The sequence below is a fragment of the Ciona robusta genome, chromosome 11 (genome assembly GCF_009617815.1).
Source record: "Ciona robusta chromosome 11, ASM961781v2".
Taxonomy (NCBI): domain Eukaryota; kingdom Metazoa; phylum Chordata; class Ascidiacea; order Phlebobranchia; family Cionidae; genus Ciona; species Ciona robusta.
This window is the reverse complement of record NC_143245.1, coordinates 5,129,926-5,145,062: the sequence shown is the minus strand read 5'-3', so window position 1 is coordinate 5,145,062 and position 15,137 is coordinate 5,129,926. Positions and strand designations below refer to the sequence as shown.

Sequence of the window (15,137 nt, the reverse complement as noted above, 5' to 3'; positions counted from 1 at the left end):
CTAAAAAAACACTGATTTAAATTGTTTTTTTTTACACAGAAGGTCTCAGCACCGCTACCCAATCCATCACCCTCCACCCCCTACCCCATGCAACACAGACACATGCGATGACGTAGACCGGGGTTACAGACACGGGGGTTCGAATCGAAGCCCCCCATCAACGAACTCAAGCGTCCCGCATGAGCCCCCGCCCCCCTACCACCACCATCAGTGTTGTTACCACTGCTACCATCAATACCCCCCACAATGTAGACACCCAGATGGCAGCTCGTCAAGCTCGTACCAATGCGAGGACGACGATTGCTCCTGTGGTGGTGACTCCCTACCATCTTACCCCCCCTCTTATAATCACCGGGGGCGCTCCTGGCGAAGACCTCCACATCGCTCCTACCTCTCATCGGATCTGAATTCGGATTCGGATCCATTCGCGCCCCCGCCAACCCCACGCAGCCAGTACATGTCGGAATGTTGTTACACCCACGGTGAAACGACGGAGGCCGACGATCCATTAGACGAAGAAGATGAGACGGTTGATGATGATGTCACTAATGACGTCACAGAAAACCTCATTGCAGGATCGGGAGTCACGGAAGATGAGGAGGGAGGATCTGAAGATGATGCGGACACAGTTTTACTCAATCCGAGGTCATCCCCATCAGTAACGGAGCGAAGTTTTCGCATCTATAACCCTCCGCCATCCCCAGCCACAGATTCCTCATGAAGCAGTGCTGCCAGTTGAAAAACTTAATACAAAAAATAGTGCTCCCAGTTAAAAACCTCTGCACAAAAGGCAGTGCTGCCAGTTGAAAAACTCGGTACAAAAAACAGTGCTGTCAGTTGAAAAACTTGTCACAAAAAGCAGTGCTACCAGTTGAAAAACTTGTCATAAAAAGCAGTGCTCCCAGTTAAAAAACTCGACACAAACAACAGTACTACCAGTTGAAAAACTTGTCACAAAAGCAGTGCTCCCAGTCAAATAACTCCTCACAAAAAACAGTGCTACCAGTTAAAAGGTCAGAGAATGCCAGGCAAATACCTAAAACATGATCGAACAACACTGCAGAAACATGTATATAAATCCAATTCCCTATTGTGATGGGAATGTTTAATGTTTTTACCATTTTTTTGTTTTATTTCATTTCAAAACCAATAGAACCCTCTGCCAACGCTGTCGTTGCCAACTTTTTTGCATTTTATTCTTTTTTTTGTTTGTTATCAAATTTTCAGCGGTACACGAAACTTTGCATTTGATCTTGTATATACTGCACTTCAATTCTTCCGAACGAATCATGTTTTTTTTATTGTACAGTATAAACATTAAGTTTGTCTGTCGTTCTGGTCAACTATCTTGACAAAATAATCGCATAAACGTTTTAGGATTTTCAGGTACACTTTTACATTTCTTAGAATTTTAAAGTTTGCAGTGGTAGCCTTTGAGTTTTTTTACGACGAAAAAAAACACTTTTTTTCGTTTTTTTTACCGCTGTTTTATGCGTGCCAATTCTATTCTATTTCTATTTTCTGTAGAATAGAATGCGTGCCAATTATTCATATAAGCATGAGCCTTTTTAAATTGATTTTTTTGTAAAGTGTACATCAGTCTTCTTACCTCTCTGGTCATTGTTCTAGTGCCTGGTTATCATGTCTGAACGATTTGCAATTGCCCAACGAATGTAAATAAATTTGGTTTTAACTATTTTTATGGTTTAGTTTAGCATTTGTTTGAACTTTATTTGCAAAAAGGGATTTTTTAAATGTGGGAGTAGTCATATTAAAATATGTTTAGAGAATATGTTGTGAAAATAGAAGGGTTGGTATGTACACCTTGCCGCCCCAGGTTTGGTGCCAGGATTTTGAAATGTAAAGAGAGAAAACTAGGGTTTTAAAACAAGGCTATTAAAAGGTGCCAATTCCTCTTCAACACGAAAACTATAGAGTTTTATTTACCAGACCACGTGATCGAATTTAATGCGTTTTAGGGAATTCCCAAACGAATAGGCTTTTTTACTTTGTTTGTTTATGTACGTGTATAAAATCGAAATACGACTAAGGTTTAGGGTTATTTGTTATTTAGGTTTATAAAATAACCTAACTTTATAGCATTACATGTTCCCAGACAGCCAAAACGATTAATTTTATTTACAAACGTATTTGTTTATGACGTAATTTCGAAATCTTACGTCACACATCTGACGTCTGAAAACAAAACGTCATTTCAACGCGTGGAACAATCTTATCATTGCTATTTTGTCTATTTCTGCAGACTAAGCAAGTTTTATCTTTTACAACACGCTGAAAATGCGCTAGCACTTATTGAATGGTTGGTGCAACGCATGCATGTGATCACAAAAGTTGCAATTAATGCTATGGAATCTAACGGTGCCAGTGCGGTGTCTGATTTGTCCCATGATACGAAACAGGCTGGTGTGAACAGCTACGTTGAACAATGGAACGATTATTTTGAGGGGCATGAAAATTTGATTGAATATTTGAAATACAAAACGTACTCTCACAGTTTGAGACGATGCCATTTTCGAAGTGTGTGTTGGAGGGTAAGAAAATAATGTGGAAAAAGTGACTTTAAAGTTTAAGCAACATGCCATGTATGTACCTTAAGCGCCATGCTCCAGTCTGCAGAGTATGACAGGTGCACGGACAAATTTGTTTACAAAAGGTCATGCACGCCATAATTTGTTCCACGCACGCCAAGTATTTAAACAATGAACCAAATCTGTATCCAATTGATGGATTTCCTAATGTGATTTAAGAATGTACATTAATTTTTAAATATAGCATGTGAAAAATAACCGTCTTGCACTGGGTAAAAAATAACCGTCTTGCACCTTTCATTAATAACTGCCATATTCTGCAGACTGGGCCATGCTGACATGTGTGTTATTAGTGGCAATTGGTTTAACCCAGTAATTATGTGTCTTTATGCACACTTTTGTTTCTAATACAAGTTTAACTTGACAATAATGAAAAATTAATGATTTTTTGTCTGCTAGGTGTAGCGAACTGTTGTTTTGTCTTTATAGCCTATCCTGTCTATTCGTTAAAAATATTTCTAAATCTTTGCTACCGTAATCGAAGAGACAAATAAAGCTTTTTTTTATTATCTAAATTGTCAGAAAAATTACTCATAACTATAAGTGTGCACGAGGTGTATGAAGCAGAACATCCGTGTTATAATGACTGTCATTGCCCTATCACACTGCTTTTCAACCTTTTTTGGGTTGGTAAACCCCTAAAGTTGTTGCGACGAACTCATGAGCCCCTGTTTGTTTTACCAAAAAACTAATGACGTTTCGCAATTCCCAGTGATGCAAGATATAGAAATTATATAAAAAAGTTTATAGAAAAGTGGCTAAATTAGTTAAAAATGTTTAAAACTAAATATTATTGCTGAAAATTGTTGAAGTTTGTGGTGCACTCTAGGATGCACCGTGCACACCGGTTGAAGAGCACTGCCATACCAGTACCACACAAATCAAAACAAATATTTTTCGTGAATTTATTCATAATACAGACTACATATATAAATTTATTATTTTTAGATTTTCTTGCATTGTTTACCTCACAATACAAGTGAATGGCCAGCAGCGTTGGGAAAGTCCCGTGCGGAGTATGATGTCATAAAAGAGAGAAATATTACGATTCCGAATTCCGAGAAACAACCCTCCAATATTGAAGTGGAAAATCCTTTATCACAAAACGATGACGTGAGTGGAATTAATTAAATGCATTGAACCAGTATTATTAAATATATTATCTTAACTTTCAATTCATTTATTTATTTATGCTGATGTACATGACTTTATTTTAATCAGATTGGAAAAAAAGGCAAAAAAAAGTTGTATGTTTTTAAGAGAAATGCCCACAGTTTTTATTTTTTTTGGAAATTCTCCATATTTTTTGAAGAAAAACATATTGGTTTAATGCAGTTTAAATATTCCAGGGTAGGCCATGCCTATCCTGCCACCCTAGGTTTTTTGCCTATATGTATAAGACTGCTCCAACCTAGTGGTCACTAATGGGTTGTCCAAATTGTCAGCCATACTTACATAAAAAAGTAAAAAATTCTAAAAAATTTTGAACACAAAGTAAACTACATGGTAACTCGTAAGCTGGCACAAGATGTATGAACACCTGTGTTATAATGACTGTCGTTTACCGGCCACACGAGGATAAAGCAAGTTACATTCATTCAAACCTAAATATGTGCAAATTAAATTCATAATTAAAAGTTTAGAGATTTTTATCTAAAAATGTTATTTCTATCTTAGAGCACCTGGCTTCAATATTTTCGAGACAAAGAACTTCGAAACGATATTGAACGAGACGTAAGACGAACGTAAGTTTTGACTTCCCCCCTCATACAGTGTGTGTTTAAACAGTACTTTAGTATAACTGTTTTTTGATAAACTCCTACGTTAAGTTAAGTTTAAATGGAATAGTTATAATTTTAATTTTTTTAAAATGTAAATAGAAATAATAATGTTCTTTTAGTTTAATTTTGTTTGAATTTTAATATCAGAAACTTTAAACATATTTTAAGTTTTAAGAGCTACGTTCCGATGGAATTATTAATCCAAGGTCCCGGATTGCAAAAAAATTATTGCTTTGTTATATTGCAATTACATAATGTAATTTACATTATATTCTAAAAGCTCTGGTCTTACCAACTAGTTAAGAACTTGTAAAAATATATTTTACAATTTGTTTTTACAAATATTCAAGGCCTATCGCTGCTACCATTGTGGGCGTATGTGTCCTTGGGCAAGACACTTAACGAAAATTGCTCCAACCCAGTGGTCACTAATGGGTTGTCCAAATTATCAGCCATACATAAAAAAATGAAAAAAATGAAAAAAAAAAATAATCACCCACAAAGTAACATACATGGTAACTCGTAAGCTGGCACGAGGTGTTAAACCCGTGTGATAACGACTGTCGTTTTCCGGCCACGCGAAGATAAAGTAAGTTATATATTCATTCATTCATTCATTCATATTTCAGTTTCCCAGAAATGGATTACTTCAGTAAAGAGGACGTACGCCACGCAATGGAAAATATTTTATTTTGCTACGCACGCGAGCATACTAACTTGTCGTACAGACAAGGAATGCATGAGCTTCTCGCCCCTATTCTGTTTGTTCTTCATTGTGACCTACAAGGTGCTTTCCATACCCAAGAAATGGGGGAACTCCCGTAAGTTGCTACTTTTAGATTTTTTGTGAAGTCCCGCACCCGCTTGCCGTATTTTTAGACCATAAATATATTATTATAAAAAAATATGTATTTTTTTTAAGATTTATAACACTTTGTGCAATAATATTTTTTCTTGTGCAGTACCATGTTTTTTATGATTGCCAACTTTTTTCAGGCCGATTATTCAAACTGTTTTCCAACAAAAGTATTTGGAAAATGATGCTTAGTAAGTATATATATATATATATATATTTATGTTGTATATTTGTGTTTTTACTGTATTCACACCGTGTTTTTAAAACGTTCGAAATCAAATTGTCAGTAACTCGTTCCTGTTTGTTATAAGTTGTAACATATTAGATAATTAGAGATAACGATTTTATTGAGGCAAGCGCAGAGCCTTATGCTATTGCTATAAAGTTGCACGCGAGAATAAAAAAAATGAAAAAGTGAACTACTTAAAGATAACAAAACTAGTCAGCATAGCTGTACATAGTTATATCTTTAGCTTTACTATTGTTTTAAGTTTGTGGGGTTTAAAGGTTTCAAAACATGTGTAAAAGATTTTACAAAATACAGCTCACATGGTTCATTGGTTCGGACTGACCCTTTTTTGGTTCTGGCTACAACGTTTTATGTACAGTATGTATGGCAGAACCTGTGTGTTTATTTGTTAAGTCATCTATTATTGTCAATATTTGCCTGTGTTTTTAAATGCGTGCGAGTCAAAAAGTATTTACTTTACATTTCAATGCACAAATTCTGCATTTATTACATTACTAAGGGTAAAACACAGGTGTTGTATAGTGTATTACTTTTGTAAAGTGCATTCCAATGAATAACTGCAACTGCCAACTCTATAGTTATTATATAATATGGGTTGTTATTTCTACAGTATGATCTAGATCTATAGTAGAATGGGTTAAGATGGGACAGCTTTAGCACATAATATCCAAATATCCTGATCATGTTTTAAACAACTAACAACGGTCAATTGGAGTTGTGAGGATACGGTTTATTTTTCTTTGTATGTTCTTTGTTTACCACCAAATTGGACGAGAAGAAGATGGTGTGTCATCTTACCCCACCTTATCATATGATTAAACATAATATATACAAAATTTAAGAAATAATTTTCAAAGCACAATGTTCTGCCAACTAATGAGATCAACTAATCCGTGGTATTCAATCAACGAAATTGAACCGGAGTTGCCACTAGAGTGTGCTAAGAACAATGACCCCATACCTACAGTACCCTTCCAACCTTCTGAGGTAAAAATAAAATTAAAAATTTTAATGTAAAAAAAAAAAATTCTTAAGGTACAAACTAAATTAAAAAAAAAAATTAAAAAAAAACAGATAATGTAATTATTAACTTATTGTTAAAGCTGACAGCAATAGTTAGGATTTTTCGTAAAATTTTACAATTTTTTTATGCTTTGTTGTAAAAATGTGCCGGTTTTGGTAAAAAAAACTTTAAAAAACAAATTTTGTATGCGGTACTGGCATAGGTAACAGATTAAATACTAAAAAAATTATTTTTTTCAGGAGAATAATGCGGGACCACCTTTAGAAATAACAAACAAATTGAATCGAATCCATAACGATCTGCTTGCTACGTACGATCATGAACTGTATTATCATATCAGCAGATTGGAAATTATACCTCAAGTTTATGGACTGTAAGTTACTGTATTTATACTAGGGATGCACATTACAGAATATCGAATCCTTTTGTGTTTGGATCTAATTACGGTATTGGGTATTCTGTTTAATGACGTCATCATACATCATCTCTTGAAATTAACTATCCCGGCGCCGTGGTATAGTGGTTAGCGCGCCTGCCTGTAACCCAGAGGTAATGGGTTCAAGGCTCAACGCTGCTACCATTGTGGGCGTATGTGTCCTTGGGCAAGACACTTAACGCCAATTGCTCCAACCCAGTGGTCACTAATGGGTTGTCCAAATTATCAGCCATACATAAAAAAAAATTCCTCAAAAAAAATAATTACCTACAAGGTAACATATATGGTAACTCGTAAGCTGGCACAGGTGTTAAACCCGTGTGATAACGACTGTCAATTTCCGGCCACGCCAAGATAAAGTAAGTTACATTCAACTAACAATTTTTTAAAATTTAATAATTTTGAAAAAAAGATTCTTGTGTTTGTGGACTTACGAAAAAAAAAGGTTTCGTAGCGTGTTTGTTTTGTTTTTGTTAAAAACCATTTACAACTATGAGTGTAACTGCATTTTAAAAATGTCACCCAGATTTTGTTAAAATCGTTTACAACTATGAGTGTAACTGCATTTTAACAATGTCACCCTAGATTTTGTTCAATATTCAAACAACACTTAGAAAATACATAGCTCGCTAAAAACACCATAAAATTTCAAAAATTACATCTTATTAACAGGCGTTGGGTACGATTATTATTTGGACGAGAATTTGACCTTCAAGATTTGCTTGTGTTGTGGGACACCATGTTTGCTGATAGTTCTGCTTTAGATCTGGTCGATTATATTTTCGTGGCATTAATGGTTAACATAAGAGAACAGTGTAAGTTTAATTGTGCTTGCTGTATATTCTATTCGTCCTGTGCCGTGGCAAAGTGGTTAGTGCGCCTGCCTCTAACCCAGAGGTAATGGGTTCAAGGCTTGTTACAGTCAATGCTACCATTGTGGGCGTATGTGTCCTTGGGCAAGACACATAAATGCAATTGCTCCAACCCAGTGGTCACTGATGGGTTGTCCAAATTATCAGCCATACATAAAAAAAAATTCCTCAAAAATAGTAATCACCCACGAAGTAACATACATAACTCGTAAGATGCATTACATAAACACGCAAATCCCATTACCCCCTGCTCCATTAATAAAGTAAACCATATATATACAGTATTGTGGGGTAAGATAGGACACCTTTAGGACTCAATATTCAAAATTTCTGGCTGTGTTTTAAACAATTACCAACGGTCTGTTGTCATTGCGAGAATTTGGTTTTATAATTCTTTGCATGTTCTTTATTTACTACCTAATGAAACGAGAAAATATAATGAAAAAGTGTCCCATATTCCCACTACTACATACAGATTGTTTTTTTTTTGTGTATTTAAGACTGTTAATCTTTAGAAAAACAAAGCTATGAGTAGTGGTCTGTCCTAACTTGAGTGTAGATACAATATTCCTAATTTTTACTAAACTTATTTTATTTTTTTGATAAATAGAATGTTATTTTACAGTGTTAGCTGCTGACTACTGCACATGCATGAGAATATTAATGAAATATCCTCCAATTGAAGATATTTTTGACATTGTAAATCTTGCTATTTATTATAGAGACCCTAAGGTAATTTTTTGTGTGTGAAACATGGGGTGGAATTTACACCTAACACCCCGTACTTTACCACATACTGTGTGAAACATGGGGTGGAATTTACACCCAACACCTCGTACTTTACCACATAATGTGTGAAACATGGGGTGGAATTTACACCCAACACCCCGTACTTTACCACATAATGTGTGAAACATGGGGTGGAAATTTACACCCAACACCCCGTACTTTACCACATAATGTGTGAAATATGGGGTGGAATTTACACCCTACACCCCGTACTTTACCACATAATGTGTGAAACATGGGGTGGAATTTACACCCAACACCTCGTACTTTACCACATAATGTGTGAAATATGGGGTGGAATTTAAACCCAACACCCCGTACTTTACCACATAATGTGTGAAATATGGGGTGGAATTTAAACCCAACACCCCGTACTTTACCACATAATGTGTGAAATATGGGGTGGAATTTACACCCAACACCTCGTACTTTACCACATAATGTGTGAAACATGGGGTGGAATTTACACCTAACACCCCGTACTTTACCACATAATGTGTGAAACATGGGGTGGAATTTACACCCAACACCCCGTACTTTACCACATAATGTGTGAAACATGTGGTGAAATTTACACCCAACACCCCGTACTTTACCACATAATGTGTGAAACATGGGGTGGAATTTACACCCAACACCCCAGCCTTTACCGCATGATGTGTGAAACATGGGGTGGAATTTACACCCAACACCCCGTACTTTACCACATAATGTGTGAAACATGGGGTGGAATTTACACCCAACACCCCAGCCTTTACCACATAATGTGTGAAACATGGGGTGGAATTTACACCCAGACCCAACACCCCGTACTTTACCACATAATGTGTGAAACATGGGGTGGAATTAACACCCAACACCCCATACTTTACCACATAATGTGTGAAACATGGGGTGGAATTTACACCCAACACCCCGTACTTTACCACATATTGTGTGAAACATGGGGTGGAATTAACACCCAACACCCCGTACTTTACCACATAATGTGTGAAACATGGGGTGGAATTTACACCCAACACCCTGTACTTTACCCCATAATGTGTGAAACATGGGGTGAAATTTACACCCAACACCCCTTACTTTACCACATAATGTGTGAAACTTTTACGGCCAATTCTTTACCCAACTCATAAATTTAATATTTATATCTTTTTGTTAACTATGACATCATAATAGAACAATCGTCGTCCATCTCACAGTCGATTCAAGTTCGAACCACGTCAAACCGAGAAACAACCAGTAAAAAAGACCAAAAGTTCCAATGGGATTTTTTCGGGGCTCAAAATTGACAATCTCTTTTCCAACTTTGGAAAGTTAGTTCATTTTTTTTAAAGAATTTTTGTCAGCAATAAAATCGAAATATGTAACTTTAAATTGATTTTAAAAACCAAATTGTTTATACAATCGTTATAATGTTAAAAGTTTTTGAATTGGTAATTGGTTTTTAAAATCATTTATAGTAGGGTGAGAGAAGACGGGACACTTTTAGCACATAATATTCAAATATCCTGATCATTTTTTAAACAATTAACAAGATCTATGGGAGTTGTGAGGATGCTATTTTATAATTTTTTGAATGCTTTTTGTTTACTACCAAATGGGACAAAAAATGGAATGAAACGGTGTCCCATCTTCCCCCACCCCACTATATATTGTTTTTTTTCTCTTTAAGATATTCGCATGTGTATTAAAAGCTAGATCCATCTTGCAGGCTCTTTATACTGTTGAGCTCTATGCCATAGCACCCCTTTGTCTGGCGTATGTTTCCTTGGGCAAGACACTTAAAGGCAATTGCTCCAACCCAGTGGTCACTAATGGGTTGTCCAAAATTATCAGCCACACATAAAAAAAATAAAAAAAAAACAAAAAAATAATTACCCACAAAGTAACATACATGATAACTTATAAGCTGACACGAGGTGTATGAACACCCGTGTTATAACGACTGTCGTTTTTCAGCCACACAAGGATAAAGTAAGATTCATTCATTTATTCACCCTGGATGTTGGGGTAATGGGCCAATCCTGACCTAAATTGTAGGACCCATGGCGTGCCAAACTGTGGGACCTCACCCACATAGAATAGAATAGCTTGTAGCTTTACTGTACAATTTTGTAACTTTTTAGCCATTTATGCTATATACAAAGTTGCATGTATTTTGTCACGACTAATCGACTATAGTCTAGCTTGCATATCTAATATTAATCTTTTCAGTGAATTTAAACGAGCTGTATCTACTCCTAAAGCAGCAAAAAAACCAACGTATCAAGGTAAAACTTATTTGTTAAGACATAACATAATTTTATAGATCTCTTCGAAAACGTTAGCGAAGATCATAGTATTTAAAAACAAAGAAATGGGAATCAAGACCAAAACAACAGTCGTTAAAACATGCTACAGATAAAAAAAAGAAAAGAACGTTAGTTAAAAATCTTAGGTGTTTAAATGACATTTCACTTTTAGTCCGGCGCCCACCCCAGTGGTTACTAATGGGTTGTCAAAATTATCAGAAATACATAAAAAAAAAGAAAAAATCCAAAAAAAAATAATCACCCACAAAGTAACATACATGGTAACTCGTAAGCTGGCACGAGGTGTTAAACCCGTGTGATAACGACTGTCGTTTTCCGGCCACGCGAGGATAAAGTAAGTTACATTCATTCATTCATTCACTTTATATAAACATTTTGTCTCCTCTAGTTAGTATAAAACTTTATCAGTTAATCGCTGAATAAGTTTCGCCTTATAGCAGATAATTTGTTGGAATAAAGTTATTGTCTTTCTACTGGAGATGCCATACTAGTCCATATCAGTTATCTGTAGCTGAGGTAACACAGTATTTTTATTACATTCCTTAATAACAAAGTATTACTCAATTTTTTTTGGGGGGGTACCAAAATTTTGCATCAGTTGGTGGAGAAAAATGGTAGTTTTAAATTGTCAAAGCAAGTTAAAATACTGCATCTTTTAAAATATTTAACCTATATTAATGTTTTTGATTTTAAGAATTCAACACACCAGTAGATCGACCAAAATCTCGATCAACGTCGTTTGAAAAACCTCCTTCAACTAATGTAGGAAAAATTCAGTTCTAATTTTTTAATTTTTGTTACGCGTTTTTTTCTAATTATAAATTGATTTTTAAAATTAAATTGAATAAAAATTTTTTTTTTTTTTTAACTTAGTATAAATACTACAAAGCTTGTTTATATTAAAGAAAAAATAATATGTGAAAATGGAGTATTTGAACATTTTTAGGCATGGTTTGGATTGAATTTTTGTTTTATCTTGGCAGTTTATGTCAAAACCCTTAATTTTGTGAATATATAGTCATTTATTGAATTACAAATAGTAAAAATTAAAAAAAAACATTTTGAGTAAAAAGTGAGCATTTAATTTGAATTCAAACACAATTTTAAGGTATTTTAAAAGCTTGTATTTACAAAGTAGTAAAGTTTGGAATTAATAAAATTCTTTTAGTAAAAATTTGAAATCAAGTAAAATTTAGTAAAAATTCTAATACTTTCGAGTCAAAAAAGTTGAAATTTATAAAATTCTTTTAAAATTTGCTGTTTTTTTACAGGACGAGTTAGAAGACATGCGTGAGATACATCAAGATTTGCAACAGAAATGTTTGTTTTGCGCCGATAAGTTAGAAGCGAATATTCGATTGTTACAGCATCACCTAGTGGATAAAAGTTCCAATGAGGGTTCAGTTAAAGAAGAGAATGGACATTGTGGTGTCACGAAGAAAAAAGAAGAAGTTTTTTTAGCGCTGGCGAGTTTAAAACAAGTAGGTCATGAAAATATGATCATGAAATATTTATGAGTCGTGAAACTAAGGTTGTTTCATATTCATAAGTCATGAAAATGTGATTAAAATGTTTATGAGTTGTGAAACAGAAATTTTTTCTATTCATAAGTCATAAAAATATGATCATGAAATATTTATGAGTCGTGAAACTACGATTGTTTCATATTCATGAGTCAAACCCAAACCTTATGTTTCATAATTTTTTCATTCTTATGAATTCTACAGCTTTCATGATCACGTGATCACATCATATGCAAATTATGATCATGCTGTGAAAAAAATATCCATAGGAATTTTTTATGTGAATTTCAATATTTTATATTCATGAAAAAAATCACATGATAAACTCTAGGTTCGTGATATTCTCCGCGGCTCATTAAATCTCAACCAATCAGCAAACAGCAAGGAGATCACAAACATAGAAAACTTAAAATCTCGTCTCGAGGACCTTCCCCCGCCTCCACTTGAAAGTCCGAAAAATCTAAACAACGAGGGTGACTTACCCACCGAAGCAACCATTCAATAAGTAAAATTTTTAAGTTTTAAATTTTTTTACTTATTTTTCTGCTCTGTTTCAATAAAATTTAAAGTTTTGGGGAGAAATTTAAATTTTTCCACAAATTTTAAATTTGCTTAAATTTTTTTAATTAAGTTTTAATTCGTTTTGGATTTTACGATTGTTTATATTTTTTAATGTAATTTAAGTTTGTTTTACTTTAAAACAGGGTTTCAAAAACTTTACCACTGATGATACAAATGGATTAAGTAAGTCGCAAAAATTTCACTTTTTAACAAAAATTATTAAAAAGTTTCGGCACATTGTGTAAAACGTAAAATCTAATTCATGCATTTTTAAAAATAAATTGGTTCGTCTCAAATAGGTCTAAGAATTACCGTATTTTGTGACTAAATTTAAAAGCTTGAGAATTCATAAATTATTTGTATGCTATGTCAACTTTCATAATAGAATCATACCTGCACCACGTTTTTTGTCATGCAAGTTTATATTCAAAATCCTTATAAATCCCTTCAATTTAAATTCAAGCTTAACTTTGTCATAAAACTCACTCCTAGTCAAATGTTTTCTGTTTAAATTTTTTTTTTTTTTTTTTTAAAGTTTTCGGCAATACAACCCAGTTTTTAGAATATTTATAAAACAAGATGCTTATGGCATTGCATTGGGTATAAATGTACTACTTAATAATGGTCAGATATGTTTGCATGTAACTGTTAAAAATAATGTTATATTAATTATTGGCCTAATTACAGCTGTTGTGTAGTTGAAGGGTGGGGAAGATGGGACACCTTTTTATTTTATTTATTGTTCCATTTAGTAGTAAACAAAGAACATTTAAAGAATTTTTAAACCGTATCCAAAAAACCGTATATACAAATTCCATATACCGTTGTTAATTGTTTAAAACATGATCAGGATATTTGGATATTATCTGCTGCTAAAGGTGTCCCGTCTTCCCCCTTCCTACTATAAACTTCCTATTATTCAGAAATGTGTGGACGTTTAGTTTTTGTTAAAAATTATTTCAAATTTATTTTTTGTAAGTTTTAAAAATACTGTAATTTCAATTTTCAGGACAAATTATTTTCTGTTTAGTTTTGCAACCCCAGTAATAACATTGTGCCATATATTTGCCATATATCAGTACTTCATAACCTATAGGGCACAAGCAACAGTTTTTCACCATTTGATTTGGCTGGCTGGTGGTTTATATAGTAGGGTGGGGGAAGATGGGACACCTTTTTCATTCTATTTTCTTGTTCCATTTGGTAGTATACAAAGAAAATTTAAATTATAAAACCGTATTCTTCTGACTTACATATACTGTTGTTAATTGTTTAAAACACGATCAGGATATTTAGAAGTTTTGTGCTAAATGTGTCCCATCTTCCCCCCCCCCTACTATATATCCTTTGACTGTTGTGTTAAAAGTTAAATCAGTGTATACTTATAAAAATGTGGGGAAAATGGAGTTTTTAAATTGTGTTGCCAAAGTTTCGTTATTAATTTTGGCTCAGTATTTGTTCGTTTCCAAGTAAAAAATGTTAAGAAACGCAGTCATAAACGTATCTGTACTAGCAGCAGAAATTTTACTGTTTAAAAATGTCTTAATTTTTGTATTGTAGTGCAATGGTTTTGTAAAGTTAAAATTGTCAGTGTAATAATATGCACTTATACTAGTATTGTGACTTCAAAACTTGGACATTGTTTTAACCATAGAACATCAAAATACTTCTTCATTCAAAATTAAGTTCATTGTAAAAATGTTGTCACTATTAAAACATATTTGATCTTTGCTAGAAGATAAAATCTGTTTTTCCGATTTAAAAAAGAAAGTCCGAAAAATAGACAGTTTTAAAAGAGTTTTTTTTTAACGTGTTTGTGGCATATTATTGTCAAGTGTAATGTAACGCTGTAACATTCAATACAATAAATTTCATTGAACTTTTTATTTTAGCATTACGTTTTTATCATTGCCAAATGAATAATGAAAGTGACAATTTTCATGAATTCCTTGTAATTGAATAAAGGTAACTTACTTTATCCTCGCGTTGCCAGAAAACGGCATTCGTTATAACACGGTTATACACACACCTCGTGTCTGCTTACGAGTTACCATGCATGTTACTTTGTGGGGATTTTTTTGTATGGCTAAGTGCTGTCTTAAAACAGATGTTTCTGTACGT

The 15,137-nt window shown here is 33.9% G+C and overlaps 2 protein-coding genes across 4 annotated transcripts in view; both read left to right on the top strand.

The window, feature by feature from the left end:
* Positions 1–1,696, top strand: part of LOC149728658 (low-density lipoprotein receptor-related protein 6-like) — a 34,555-nt gene extending 32,859 nt beyond the window's left edge. For 2 of the 3 annotated variants that reach the window (XM_089888793.1, XM_089888791.1), the window contains one exon: positions 40–1,696. In XM_089888793.1, the coding sequence (XP_089744919.1) occupies positions 40–721 (682 nt within the window). In that variant the 3' untranslated portion in view covers positions 722–1,696. The remainder of the gene's footprint in view (positions 1–39) is intronic. The other variant, XM_089888792.1, reaches the window with a different exon arrangement.
* A 331-nt stretch (positions 1,697–2,027) lies between these two features.
* On the top strand, positions 2,028–14,900 carry LOC149728657 (TBC1 domain family member 5-like). The gene is made up of 15 exons (XM_089888796.1): positions 2,028–2,552; positions 3,558–3,722; positions 4,287–4,354; positions 5,020–5,211; positions 5,387–5,437; positions 6,354–6,483; positions 6,760–6,893; positions 7,629–7,771; positions 8,454–8,560; positions 9,797–9,933; positions 10,835–10,890; positions 11,627–11,694; positions 12,204–12,413; positions 12,787–12,960; positions 13,160–14,900. The coding sequence occupies exons 1-14, from the start codon at positions 2,334–2,336 to the stop codon at positions 12,958–12,960; spliced, it is 1,854 nt and encodes a 617-aa protein (XP_089744922.1). The 5' UTR covers positions 2,028–2,333; the 3' UTR covers positions 13,160–14,900.
* The last annotated feature ends 237 nt before the right edge of the window (positions 14,901–15,137 follow it).